The sequence below is a fragment of the Hemibagrus wyckioides genome, linkage group LG10 (assembly GCF_019097595.1).
Source record: "Hemibagrus wyckioides isolate EC202008001 linkage group LG10, SWU_Hwy_1.0, whole genome shotgun sequence".
Taxonomy (NCBI): Eukaryota; Metazoa; Chordata; class Actinopteri; order Siluriformes; family Bagridae; genus Hemibagrus; species Hemibagrus wyckioides.
The window spans coordinates 19,488,260-19,502,782 of record NC_080719.1 but is presented as its reverse complement, the minus strand read 5'-3'; the positions used below and the strand labels follow the sequence as shown (position 1 = coordinate 19,502,782).

General features: G+C 39.0%; 1 protein-coding gene across 2 annotated transcripts in view; it reads left to right on the top strand.

Moving 5' to 3' along the window:
- thsd7bb (thrombospondin, type I, domain containing 7Bb) overlaps positions 1-14,523 on the top strand; it is a 93,020-nt gene that overhangs the window by 61,239 nt on the left and 17,258 nt on the right. The window contains exons 8-14 of one of the 2 annotated variants that reach the window (XM_058400263.1): positions 1,888-2,079; positions 2,925-3,159; positions 7,226-7,341; positions 7,432-7,564; positions 9,393-9,496; positions 11,622-11,813; positions 13,829-14,128. In XM_058400263.1, coding sequence (XP_058256246.1) covers positions 1,888-2,079; positions 2,925-3,159; positions 7,226-7,341; positions 7,432-7,564; positions 9,393-9,496; positions 11,622-11,813; positions 13,829-14,128 — 1,272 coding nt within the window. Of the gene's footprint in view, positions 1-1,887; positions 2,080-2,924; positions 3,160-7,225; positions 7,342-7,416; positions 7,565-9,392; positions 9,497-11,621; positions 11,814-13,828; positions 14,129-14,523 lie in introns of both variants that reach the window. The other variant, XM_058400261.1, reaches the window with a different exon arrangement.

The following is a 14,523-nucleotide window of genomic DNA, read 5'->3' as shown; positions in this document are numbered from 1 at the left end:
ACATTAAAGAAGCAACAGGAATATCTGAAAAATGACTGATACCTCTCTGCATGTGACCACAAGCTCTTGTATTCTTCACATGTCTGGGTTGTGGAGTAGGGTGACTAGACAGAAGTCTCTTTTTCACAAAACAAAAATCCAAATTCAACTAAATCATCCTAAACCATGTGGCAGAATGTGTTCCAAATGGTATGAAGATTCCATAATTCCAAAAAGTTATTAAAATATTACAATGACACGAAAATATTGGCAATATGGGAATATATCGCCATAAGTCAAAATGTGCCACAGCCATCTGCAGCATTGCTTAGTTAGATGGTACTTTCTCATCCTGTGTATGATATACAGTGCACTGTGTATTCCTTTTGAGTGTGTGTGTGTGTGTGTGTGTGTGCGTATCACACACATATGCATTAGAAAATGTTCTTGTTGACATTTCAACTGTTAACTTCACTGACCAAAGAATAAAACTTTAAGAACAGTTGTGATCATCAGCTGAATTTTAATTTCTTTTAATTGACTACATCCTTCCTCAACCTTGTGTTCATTTATCAGTTATGTAAGTTACAGAGTTTTTATATAGAGATCATTAGGCTACTTTCCCTCATCTCATTACTCAGGCCTGTGGTTGCTGGTGTTCATTTCTGAGCAGGGATAGTGTTTCCTCATCATGTGATGAATAAATTAGGGGCAGTGGTTAAGGCTCTGGGCTGTTGATTGGAAGGTTGGGATTCAAGCCTCAACATCGCTAAGCTGCCACTGTTGGTCCCTTGAGCAAGGCCCTTAACACTCACTGATCCAGGAATAGGGTATCTGTGCTCTGACCCCAACTTGGGATATGCATAGAAAACGTTTCACTGTGCTGTGATGTATATGTGATAAAAACAAAGGCTTCTAACAAATTATGTTGAATCCAAGATTCTGGATCTTCAGTTTATTTATACTGTGAAGCTGGTAGATTTAGTTTATGCTTAGAGAGGTCTATCAGTTTTGCTGCAATCCTAAACATCATTGTATTACTCTTATTCTTTCTGACGATACGCATTTTTATTTTATTTTATTTTATTTTATTTTATTTTATTTTATTTTATTTTATTTTATTTTATTTTATTTTATTTTAATTAGTAGACAGGTTAGCGTACAATAGCACTGGATATAAAACGGAAGAAAAGGCATGCATATGCATATACATCGCTGTTGTTTTTAAATGTCAGAGGAAATGATACCAGACAAGACTAAACTCTGGATTTTTTTTCACTGTACAGACATTTTTTGATCCGGTATCCCTTTGTGCCTACTTGATTTACACCTAAATATCCTTCTACTCGATCGGTCTAGAAAATGACCCTGTCCAGATTTCTTAACATCTAGACGCTGTGCTATTTTCCAGATAGGAATCAATCGACACCCCTGTAAAATAACGGACTCAGTGGTAATTTCACTTAGAGGCTCATAAAATTTACTTTTAAGTAGGGTACATATTTCAAATTGATTTCCAGCTTTACAAAAGGTCTCCATTTTTTGTGCACATTTTTTTGTAATTGTAGAGGACTACTTCTTGGAGAGATGTTTCCCTTTGTGGGTTTCTCACGACAAGTGACTAAGAGGCTTAACACTTATGAATTGATTAAAGTTTCAGGCGTGTCAGTATGTATGAAATTGACCTCAATTCTTACAACTATATGAGGAATGAATGCACGTGACCTAACCCTTTGCTATTTATAGAAAATGTATTTCCCAATAAATCACGTTGAATTGAATTAAATTGAACTTGAACTATTGAAGTTGAAGCTCTCAGGTCTAACTCAGATAAAAATCTTAAACAAAGACAGAACAGGTAGAACTGAACATCAATCACAGACTTGATTGCACTTTCTTATCCTACAGGAGACGTCATTCCCACTGAGCGCTGTCCAGGGGATCCTCCTCCGCTCTGGAAGCCGTGCGAGATGCCGTGTCCTGATGATTGCGTGCTGGGAGAGTGGAGCTCCTGGTCCTCCTGCTCCCACTGCTGTTCCAGCAAACAAATACAGGGCAAACAAACCCGTTCCCGTGTCATTCTCGCACCTTCAGGAGAGCGTAAGACATTTCAACCTTTCTCAAAATCACATAACAAATACCACAGCAGGGGAAAACTAATCTTAATTATAATTTATGGCAACCGCAGCCAGCGCTGAATATGTAACACCAAGTGTGAAAATAGCCTTGAATTATTGATTTGCTTGAGGATTCAAATTAATATGCACCACTAGCCAGTCCTGTAGCAAAATAATGGATGGCAAACAAAAACAGTGGGTGGATATCATGCAAATGAGCTCATTTGCATGCCTTATGTCTGAAAGCAATTATTAGTTTGTTTGAGTTTTTTTTCCCTATATTCAGAAAGAGGGACATGCTCGGTATCTGCTGTCAGGAATTAAATCTGTGTGGAGAGAATTTTTTTTAAATATAGATAATTATTATTATGCATGATTAGTGAGTTACACAATATTTTAATGTGTTAGAATGAGTAAGGTTTAAGAGTCACATGTTTATCAGCCACACTCCTGTGCACCTCTATGAAAATCGAAACCTTTCTTATTCATGTCTTAAAATCTAAATGCAATTGGGGATCATCGATCGTCCACCTTTGGATCAGAGGACTGTAGAACAGTACGGATGTTGAATTAAGAGGATAATTAAGAATCTGAGACAAATTGGTGCATTGATATATATATCAATGTATTTTAAAATACATTTTTTATCAAATTGTATTGATGCCTTTAATGCAATGGTGTTTAAAAAAACACTTATACAGAGTGAGAGTTGTTACTTCTGAGAATGGCTGCATTTTTAAGTCAATAAGCGTGCTATAGTGTTAGAATGTTTTCATTGTCACTGTAATTGTAAAACAATATTGCACTGAGCATGCTTTGTGAATACAGAGGGAAAGGGATGCTTGCCTGCACCTATCCTAGACCAGTGGAGAGTCTGTGGCACTCAGGCATACACAGTGTACCACTGGGAAACTTCCCAATGGGGCCCCTGCACTCCAGACTCTGGCACAGACAAGAACAGCACAGAGCAGGAAGAGGTGGAGGAAAGGGCGTGCGGCACCGGGATACAGACTCGCCACGTGTCCTGCAGGAGAGTCGACAGCGGAGAGGCAGAGCCTAACAGGTAGGCACTATGAGGATAACATCACAGGAGTGTCTGGTGTAGGACAAATACTGTTCATACATGTCTTATGATCACATTATAATCTGATCTAATCGATCACACATGAAGTTTCACCAAATTTAAAGATGACTGAAGAATCTGCAGGCCATGGTTTAGTCAAAGACATAACTATCTCTTAGGCTATCTCTGTGCTCTCCATAGTCTTAACATAAGTTTGAAAACTTTTCTACCAAGGTGTACATGCACACACAAGGACATGCTCAAGACCATGTAGAATATGCTCAAGGCTAAAAAATATGAACATGAACAATGGCAAGAACATCATGAGGGAACAAAGTAAGCACAAACCCCACTGGTATTGATCTTGTATCTTTTATCACATAATCATCAACAAATAGAAATAAATCTTATAATGAATAACGCAGAACAGATGCATTTACAGATAGCTCTGTCTTCCACCGATTGGTTATTTGGTGCTATCTATCTGTGGATAGATAGATAGATAGATAGATAGATAGATAGATAGATAGATAGATAGATAGATAGATAGATAGATAGATAGATAGATAGATAGATAGATAGATAGATAGATAGATAGATAGATAGATAGATAGATACTTTACTGATCCCAGAGGAAATTTAAGCATCCAGTAGCAACATAGAGAAAGGCAACACAGTACCCCCACCAAAACCAAATTAATACTCAGCAGTTAAACTTGCAAATACACCGATCAGGCATAACATTATGAGCACTGACAGGTGGAATATATTTGGCAGTAAGTGAACATTTTGTCCTCAAAGTTGATGTGTTAGAAGCAGGAAAAATGGGCAAGTATAAGGATTTGAGTGAGTTTGACGAGGGCCAAATTGTGATGGCTAGACGAGTGGATCAGAGCATCTCCAAAACTGCAGCTCTTGTGGGGAGTTTCTGGTCTGCAGTGGTCAGTATCTATCAAAAGTAGTCTAAGGAAGGAACAGTGGGGAACCGGCAACAGGGTCATGGGTGGCCAAGGCTCATTGATGCACTTGGGGAGCGAAGGCTGGCCCGTGTGATCAGATCCAACAGACGAGCTACTGTTGCTCAAATTGCTGAAGAAGTTAATGCTGGTTCTGATGGAAAGGTGTCACAATACACAGTGCATCGCAGTTTGTTGTGTATGGGGCTGCATAGCTGCAGACCAGTCAGGGTGCCCATGCTGACCCCTCTGCAACGTCGAAAGTGCCAACAATGTGCATGTGAACATCAGAACTGGACCACAGAGCAATGGAAGAAGGTGGCCTGGTCTGATGAACCACAAGTTCTTTTACATCACATGGATAGCCGGGTGCGTGTATGTCACTTACCTGGGGAACACATGGCACCAGGATGAACTATGGGAAGAAGGTGGAGCTGGCAGAGGCAGTGTCATGCTTTGGGCAATGTTCTGCTGGGAAACTTTGAGTTCTGCCATCCATGTGGATGTTACTTTGACACGTTCCACCTACCTAAGCATTGTTGCAGACCATGTACACTCTTTCATGTAAATGGTATTCCCTGATGGCTGTGGCCTCTTTCAGCAGGATAATGCACCATGCCACAAAGCAAAAATGGTTTGATGAGCACAGCAAGGAGTTTGATCCTAACCCTAGGAGTTTCCCAGATCTCAATCCAAGCGAACATCTGTGGGATGTGCTAAACAAACAAGTCTGATCAATGAAGGCCCACGTCTCAACTTACAGGACTTAAAGGATCTGCTGCTAACATCTTGGTGCCAGATACAACAGCACACCTTGAGGGACCTAGTGGAGTCCATGCCTCGATCGGTCAGGGCTGTTTTGGCAGCAAACAGCCCAGGTGCACATGCTGAGGTGAACAGTGCGTAGAAGTTGCCAACAGCAATAATAGCTACAGACCTCCAAACTTCATGTGGCCTTCAAATTAGTTCAAGAACAGTGTGTAGAGAGGTTCCTGAAATGGGTTTTCACTGCCAAGCAGCTGCATCCAAGGCTTACATCACCAATTGCAATCCCAAGCATTGAATGCAGTGGTGTAAAGCACGCCACCATTGGACTCTAGAGCAGAGGAGACGTGTCCTCTGGAGTGATGAATCATGCTTCTCTGTCTGGCAATCAGTTGGATGAGTCTGGGTTTGGTGGCTGCTAGGAGAATGGTACTTGCCTGAGTGCATTGTGCCAAGTGCAAAGTTTGGTGGAGGTGGGATTATGGTGTGGGGTTGTTTTTCAGGGGCTGTTCTTGGCCTCTTAGTTCCAGTGAAAGGAACTCTTAATGCTTCAGTATACCAAGATATTTTGGACAATTTCATGCTCCCAACTTTGTCGGAACAGTTTGGGGATGACCCCTTCCTGTTCTAACATGACTGCTCACCAGTGCACAAAGCAAGGTCCATAAAGACATGGATGAGCCAATTTGGTGTGGATGAACTTGACTGGCCTGCACAGAGTCCTGACCTCAAGCTGATAGAACACCTTTGGGATGAATTAGAGAGGAGACTGCGAGCCAGGCCTTCTCGTTCAACACCAGTGCCTGACCCCACAAATGCGCTTCTGGTGGAATGGTCAGAAATTCCCCTAAACACAGTCCTAAACCTTGTGGAAAGCTTTTTACCTTTTGTTGAAGCTGTTATAGCTGCAAATGCCAAAACTATATTAAACCCTACAGATTAAGAATGGGATGTCATTAAAGGCAGATGTCCCAATACTTTTGGCAATACAGTGTATATACTGTTCTCTGTACAGCCCATTCATAAACTGCTTTACTGAGTTTTTATAGCACTAATTCACAAACTGTTCCTTGGGAAACACTTGGCTACAAGACTGCAATGTTGCCAAGCAGATAATTGAAGAGGGCAGTAAAGGTACTGGGCTATTGATCCGAAGGTTGAGAGTTGAAATGTTTGCTAGTGTTGCTACTAATGTTGGACTCTTGAGCTGGGTCTTTAATCCCCACCTTCTCCAGGGACTCCATGCCATGGCAGCTAAGAAAAGCATTTCATTATAGTGTATATGTACAATAATAAAGAGCCGCTTTCTCTCTTCGGTCCATTATGTGACAGTATGATGTAACCATAATTTTTATTGTTTTGTTAGAGAAAAGTATTCGATTTGGTGAAATTGCAGGCACAGCATTCTTCTTTAAGGACACATAAGGATCAAACAGAACTTGAATGTGTGTTAAGATGTCCTATGAGGTGTCTCAGCCCAAATCTGCAGAAAATCTGTGGTAATTTAAAAAAAATATTCCAAGTTGCTTCAAATATCACAGAGTTTGCCTGATTCTTCTGCAAGTCACAAAATCCTGGCAGAAATCCTGGTATTTTTAAATACACAAAAAAATTTATTCAGAGCCAATATGAAGTACTTAAATAGCACACTATAAATTACTGTATTGGATTAATTGTCCCTTTTGTATACAAAAAGGTTTTGGTTGTTTTATTTACTTAAATTAAACTTTAATTAAAAATCTTTTAAAATTATGAACAAGATTTTAAACATGATGTTAATGTACAAGCAGAATATTAATATTATTAATTAATATTCTGAAGAATAATAGAAGAGAAAGAGGAAAGAATATTGTGTTGATTTCAGTATTTGGCATCTTCTCATTAATATATTCTTATGTTTTACTTTTTTATTTCTTTCTTCAGTCCACATTTTCTGTCCCTTATTTATTTTATTTTATTTTATTTTATTTTATTTTATTTTATTTACTTATCTATTTTTTTAAGGTTTAGAGGTAGACATTAGTGTTTAAAATAAGTGGTCTAGATGTTATTGGAAAACCCTGTCTTGGATAACTTAAGCAGGTGCAGAGCCAATTTCTGAAATTTTCCCCTAAATATTAGCTACTTTTGAACCTTATTTTTGACCAACTTAAGTCGCCAATTCTGGATACAGCTCTGTTTAACTAAACTTTATCTTATTCTACTGTACATTATTTGTTTCCATATAAAACCATTTTGGCTGTTAAACATCAGTGGCATATTGTGAAAGTGCAAATAAAAAAACAAATCTGGTTCTTTTATAAATTCCTATTTAAGCCCAGATGTGTTTATATGATTGACTTCAGCTGTCCTGAGTCAACCCGTCCAGAACAGAAGCGTTCCTGTATTCTTCCATGCAAAGTGGACTGCATCGTTACACCTTTCAGTGAATGGAGCCCGTGTCCAGCTTCCTGCTCACCAAGTAAATATAGACACACATCAGTTTATAGATAAATGTACAATATGTACCTGGTTTTGTCTGTTTGATTATCATCAGATCTTCTTTTCTCAGTGAACAGCAGTATTAGCACCCAGTCCCGACATCGTATAATCATTCAGAGGCCAGCCAGCGGGGGTCAGGAATGTCCAGCTACACTCTTTGAGGAGAGAGAATGTGATCCACAACCTCTGTGTCCAACATACAGGTGAAATCCTGAGCTCAAATATATCCAGAAATGTTTCTGATGCATATTTGAGGAAAATGAGTGTCTTGGTTCATACACGCTGTAATGGATCACACTCAGCATGAGTCTTAGGATCCATGTGCAGAGTTTATAAATTGTTGTGGTTTAGTAGGAATGGTCAATCACAGTATTATCATTAACTATCAATTAGGGTCACGGTGCATTAATAGCATTTAGGGGAAACTTACACAGTTCTAAATGAACAGCAAGACTTAACATGCATCCAGAACGGTTTGATGCAGTTCCTACTGCATTCAATTCAGTATTTACTACATTTGATTCAGTTCCTACTGCATTTGATTCAGTTCCTACTGCATTCGATTAAGTTCCTACTGCATTCAATTCAGTATTTACTACATTTGATTCAGTTCCTACTGCATTTGATTCAGTTCCTACTGCATTCAATTCAGTATTTACTACATTTGATTCAGTTCCTACTGCATTTGATTCAGTTCCTACTGCATTCAATTCAGTTCCTACTGCATTCAATTCAGTATTTACTACAGTTCCTACTACATTTGATTCAGTTTCTACTGCATTTGATTCAGTTCCTACTGCATTCGATTCAGTTCCTACTGCATTTGATTCAGTTCCTACTGCATTCAATTCAGTATTTACTACATTTGATTCAGTTCCTACTGCATTTGATTCAGTTCCTACTGGATGCGATTCAGTTCCTAATGCATTCAATTCAGTTCCTACTGCATTCAATTCAGTATTTACTCCATTTGATTCAGTTTCCTGCTGTATTCAATTCAGTACCTATTGTATTTGATTCAGTTCCTACTGCATTCAATTCAGTTCCTACTGCATTCAATTCAGTATTTACTCCATTTGATTCAGTTTCCTGCTGTATTCAATTCAGTACCTATTGTATTTGATTCAGTTCCTACTGCATTCAATTCAGTTCCTACTGCATTCAATTCAGTATTTACTACAATTGTTTCAGTTCCTACTGCATTCGATTCAGTTCCTACTGCATTTGATTCAGTTCCTACTGCATTCAATTCAGTATTTACCACATTCAATTCAGTTCCTACTGCATTTGATTCAGTTCCTACTCCATTTGATTCAGTTTCCTGCTGTATTCAATTCAGTACCTACTGTATTTGATTCAGTTCTGACTGCATTCAATTTAGTTCCTACTGCATTCAATTCAGTATTTACCACATTCAATTCAGTTCCTACTGCATTTGATTCAGTTCCTACTGCATTTGATTCAGTTCCTACTCCATTTGATTCAGTTTCCTGCTGTATTCAATTAAGTACCTATTGTATTTGAATCAGTTCTGACTGCATTCAATTTAGTTCCTACTGCATTCAATTCAGTTCTTACTGCATTTGATTCAGTTCCTACTAAATTTGATTCAGTTCCTACTCCATTTGATTCATTTTCCTGCTGTATTCAATTCAGTGCCTATTGTATTTGATTCAGTTTTGACTGCATTCAATTAAGTTCCTACTTTATTCAGTTGAGTACCCACTGCATTCAATTCATTTCCTACTGCATTTGATTCAGTTCCTACTGCATTTGATTCAGTTTCCTGCTGTATTCAATTCAGTTCCTACTGCATTTGCTTCAGTTCCTACTGCATTTGATTTTGTTTCTACAAAAGTTCAGTTCAGTTCCAAAATTCTGGAGTCCTCAGTCCTCAGGACTTTTTCATAATTATTTCTCCCTTGTGATTTTCAGATCTATACACTCCTAATAAATGATTTTTTTGTAATGCCTGCAATTCTATTGCATTATGTCTCTTATTGTAATGTTTCATTACTGTTTTTCTGACAGGTGGCAGACACACCGCTGGAATCAATGCATTTTGGTCCCTGATTCAGTGAGACAGGCGGTTGGTAGTCATAGTGAAACCTGTGGGCTCGGCCTGCAGACCAGAGGTGAGTAAAGATTTATAATTTGTAGATTAAACCAGTGCTTCATACCAGGGTCGTGGACTTACTGCTCAAAAGTTTTCAAAAGTTACGAAATCTATATCTGCACGCATTATGCATCAATTCAATCAATATCCAGATGTGTTGAACTGGATAATGATGATGAAATACGTCTCAAAATATGAGAAGAAGTTACAAGACACACTTAACTGTATGTATGTAATGTGTATATAATTTAGTATAATTTAAATATCTGCGTACAATAAATAGCTTCCAAAAGTTGATTCCTGAGGTCATTTAAATAGACAAAATAAAAAAAGAAATAAAGTTACCTACAGTCACCTTTGGACAACTTAAACGGGTTTGTGTAACATGCTGTAGAAATAAGCAGGATGCAAGTGTGTTTCTTGAGCATTTTGTTTATTTATTATTTTATTACAATTCTAGAGCAGGGGTCCCAGTACAGGCAGACAGCATCTGATTAGGGTCATTTGTATTCAGTCAAACAAAGAAAGTCCAAGCCAGGAAATATGATACATGGGAACTGAGGAGGATGCGAGGGTCAGACTGCATTACACAACTGCACAATAAGACTTTTTACAAAGGAGGATAAAAATAGACCAAATAATCAAAGGATGAACTGAAAGCAGGTGCACACATTAGAGAACAGACCAATGACAGGACAATGGCAAAGATAAGACCAAAATAAAAACATAAGACACATGCACCTGAAAAAAAAAAACACAACACACAAACTTGAAACAAAATATGAGACACGGATTTGATTCTGTTCCTTTTCAATTCGGTTCCTACAGCATTTGATTCAGTTCCAACTCTATTCAATTTGATTCTGATTCAGTTCCTAGTGCATTCAGTTCAGTTCCTAGTGCATTCAGTTCAGTTCCTACTGCATTCGATTCAGTTCCTACAGCATTTGATTCGGTTCCTACTGTATTCAGTTCAATTCCTACTGCGTTTGATTCAGTTCACTGCATTTGATTCAGTTCCTTCTGTATTCAATTCGGTTTCTACAGCATTTGATTCAGTTCCAACTGTATTCAATTCAATTCCGATTCCGTTCGTAGTGCATTCAGTTCAGTTCCTGCTGCATTTGATTAAGTTCTTCTGCATGTGATTCAGTTCCTACTGCATTTGATTCAGTTCCTACTGCATTCAATTCATTACCTACTGTGTTCGATTCAGTTCCCACTGTATTCAATTTAGAACCTACTGCATTTGATTCAGTTCCTTCTGTATTCGATTCAGTTCCTCCAGCATTTGATTCAGTTACAACTGTATTCGATTCAACTCTGATTCAGTTCCTAGTGCATTCAATTCAGTTGCTACGGCATTCAATTCAGTTCCTACTGCATTTAATTCAGTTCCTTCGGTATTCAATTTGGTTCCTACAGCTTCATACAGATCTTCCTACAGATTCAGTTCCATATGTATTCAGTTCAATTCTGATTAAGTTCCTAAGGCATTCAATTGAGTTCCTATTGCATTCGATTCAGTTGCTACTGCATTCCATTCTGTTGCTACTGTATTTATTCAATTGAGAGTAAAAATGGAGGTGTTGTTCTTGTTTTTGTCCAGCAGTAACATTTTCTGAAGTACTGAAGTTTTCAAACAGAAACTTTTGCATAGCTAATAATTTTATGCTTCGTTTAAACCACTAAATGATATTTATAACTGCTTATTGAAATGTGCCATGCAGCTGCTCACCATCACCATGCTGTCTCGCTGTAATTAGGCCCGCTGTGTATTTTATACACATTTAAAAGTAAGTAGTGACCAATCAGCTCACAGCAGGAATGCACTTGTCTATGTAACCGTGGCAACAAGAATTATTTTAACGTTGAACAGTGTTTGAGTATGTCTATTATTAGGGTGGAAAGGGTTAACTGGCTCCTGAGTGATGCATCAGATAACCGGCTGCCTTGAAGGAAGAAAATTAGAGTGGTGCATTGGGAACGATGCAGTGATTAGATTTACATGTCCTGGAGGATGCATGTAATTTTCTTAACCATGAGGATATGTCAGGGAAGGGTTAACTCATTCTAACTAATTTTATGTTTTAATGATCTGGATAATCATCAGTATTTCTCATTTCCGCCATTCTGTTCCACAGCAGTGACATGTGTAGGGATGGACGATTCTCCAGCAGACATGGTAGAATGCGTGCGCTGGGCAGGGGCCATGCCCAATGCAGTGCAGCAGTGCAAGGTGGCATGCAAAGACGACTGCATCTTCAGCTCCTGGAGCAAATTCTCCTCGTGCCAGGGCTGTGGAGACTCACGCACTCGCACTCGCTCACTCATAGGTATCACATGCAAACACAAATACAGTGCAACCTCGGCATATGAACTTAATTCGTTCTGGAGTCTCTTAAGGCACAAATTTGTATTACGAAACGAATTTCCCCATAAGAAATAATGTGAATGCAGATAATCCGTTCCAGCCACCCAAAAATATTACCAGTATTACCAATACAAAGCATATGTATACTGTGTGGCTGTTTACAAAGAACTGACCCAAGCCAAGCATTCCATGTCAAGGGTCCTCACAGGAAGTCGTGCCACCAAGCTTGGGCTAAAAATAGAACCTATGCCACTTATACCAAAGGCAACGTTGGTATTGTGGGTTGGCTCTTTCAAAACAGCTTTCGCTGACTCGCTTCAGTTGGCTTCGCTTGGCTTTCCACTGATACAAAAAAGTTTTGAATGGCTCCCAGATGTACACACAACTTAGCCCGTGTTTGGTTGCTTGATATGCTGAATTTCACTTTGAAAATTCATTAGGAAGGGCATTTGTATGCCAAGGTTCCACTATACTGGCACATGTCTGCTGATGGGTTGCCAAAGTTCTAAATCATTAAAAACACCTGATCATCTGCACCATCATACAACTGTCTAATCAGCCAATCACATGGAAGCAGTGCAATGCAGAAACTCCTGCAGATACAGCTCAAGAGAATCAGCTAATGTTCATATCAAACATGAGAAAAATTGTGGCTGTGATCGTGTCATGGATGTTAGTGTCAGATATGGAAGTTTTTTTCAGAAATTGCTGATCTCCTGGGATTTTCACACACAACAGTCTCTAGAATAGACAGCACTGAGTGAGTGATGGTTCTGTGGGTGGAAACAAAAACAGAGGTCAGAGGAAAACAGCCAGTGTGGTTCGAGCTGCCAGGAAGGATATAGTAACCCATATGATCACTGTTTACAACTGTGCTTCTAACACACAGCACATCAAACTTTAAAGAGAATGACCTACAACATCAGAAAATCACATCAGGTTCCACTCCTCTCAGCCAAGAACAGGCATCTGAAGCCATCATGGGCACAGACTTACTCCAAAAAATGGACAGAATAAAAATCATCTGGTCTTTTTCCAGTCTTCAGCTCTCCAGTTTGGGTGAGTCTCTGGCTCAGATTCCTGTTCTTAACTAACAGGAGTGAAAACTAGTCTACTCATTCTCCTCTGGTCTAATCAACAAGGTGTTTCAGCCTGTAGAACTTTGGCACACAGGGTGTTTTTTTGTTTTTCACACTTTTCTGTGTAAAGTCGAGACAATGTTCTGTGTGAAAATCCCAGGAGATCAGACGTTTCGGATATACTCGAACCAGTTCAAATCACACTTATCACCATATAGATATAGACAGAATAAATTAGTATGAATTGAATGTTCTGCAAACCGAATAGGCAAAGCATTTTTGTTTGTCTGTTTGTTTTCTTGCTTTTTTTTAATACAGCACTATATACATAGTCTAGTACATGTTTCATGTGTACTGCTTAGGGTCGCATTATATCCAGAGTGTATCCTGGCAACACTGAGTACAAGTCAGGAATCAGGAATATCATCTGTATGGGATGTCAGTCCATCTCATCGGTATGATTACGATGCAATGAATTAACAGGAGAAATTGTGTTTCAGTAGAAACTAGCTGTTTGTAAGTTGAGTAAATGGATATGAAGTGAATATAATAGGCTTTGCGTTGTACAACTACCATGATCTTGACAGCTACAATTTTTATTCCCTGTGTTCATCAGACTAATAGTAAATCTTTCGAACACCAACGTTTATTCATTAAAAAATGTATGAGGTTTACAGCAGTGTGTTAGCCCTGCATGTCAGACATCTAATAGAGTGTCTGAAACTGATATCCCCTGATATCTGATAGCTTGCTGCACATGGGTCTGTTTTTGCTTTTCATTGAAGCACCATATTCACCCCCGAAAAAAAAAAAAAAAGACAACCTCTTTCCGTTAGAATAGAGTGAGTAATAAAAACACGGCTCTAACAACACCTCCCATTGTCCCGTTATCCTCCAGGCCGCAGTAAGAAATGGTGGCGCTGCCAGCAGGAGGCGCTAGTGGAGAGAGAAGCGTGTCCCTGCTCTAAGTATCACACTCAAGCCCATGGACCATGGTCTCCATGTCTGCTCCATGAGCTTCACCAACCTGTTGGATATCCTTTTATTAAGAGGTGCTCCCATCTGGTCCAGAGAATCACCCAAGCCTGGCGAATGCACGGAGAGGGAAAGGAGTGTGGACAAGGGTGGCGCTATAGAGCCCTGGCGTGTCTGGACCATCATGAGCGTTTGGTTAATCCTGCTCTTTGCAACAGCAGTGGTGAGGCCAAACATTTACCTGGTATACAGTCCAATAAAAAAAATAAATCATTCTGTTAATACGTATACAGAATGCTGAACAGAAATATGTTTTTCAGCCATTTGATAAGCCCATGTGTATGATACCTGATTTTATTCAGTATCTCTGTATATCAGCTTTCATTTCCAAAGATCCCAAACAAACGGCACTCATTTGCATGTCTGATAAATTGCATGTGTGGTATTCTGGCAGGTGATATACAAAGAACAATTGCCCAAGTGACTGTCATCTGCAGTGGTGGGAGGGAAGAAAACAATATTAGAATGATTATTTTTTTTCTTCTTGTTTGTGTTAATTGTCTTTTCCAGGCTCCCAGATCTGAACCTGAAACTCGGGTATAAAACCAATTAGAGACA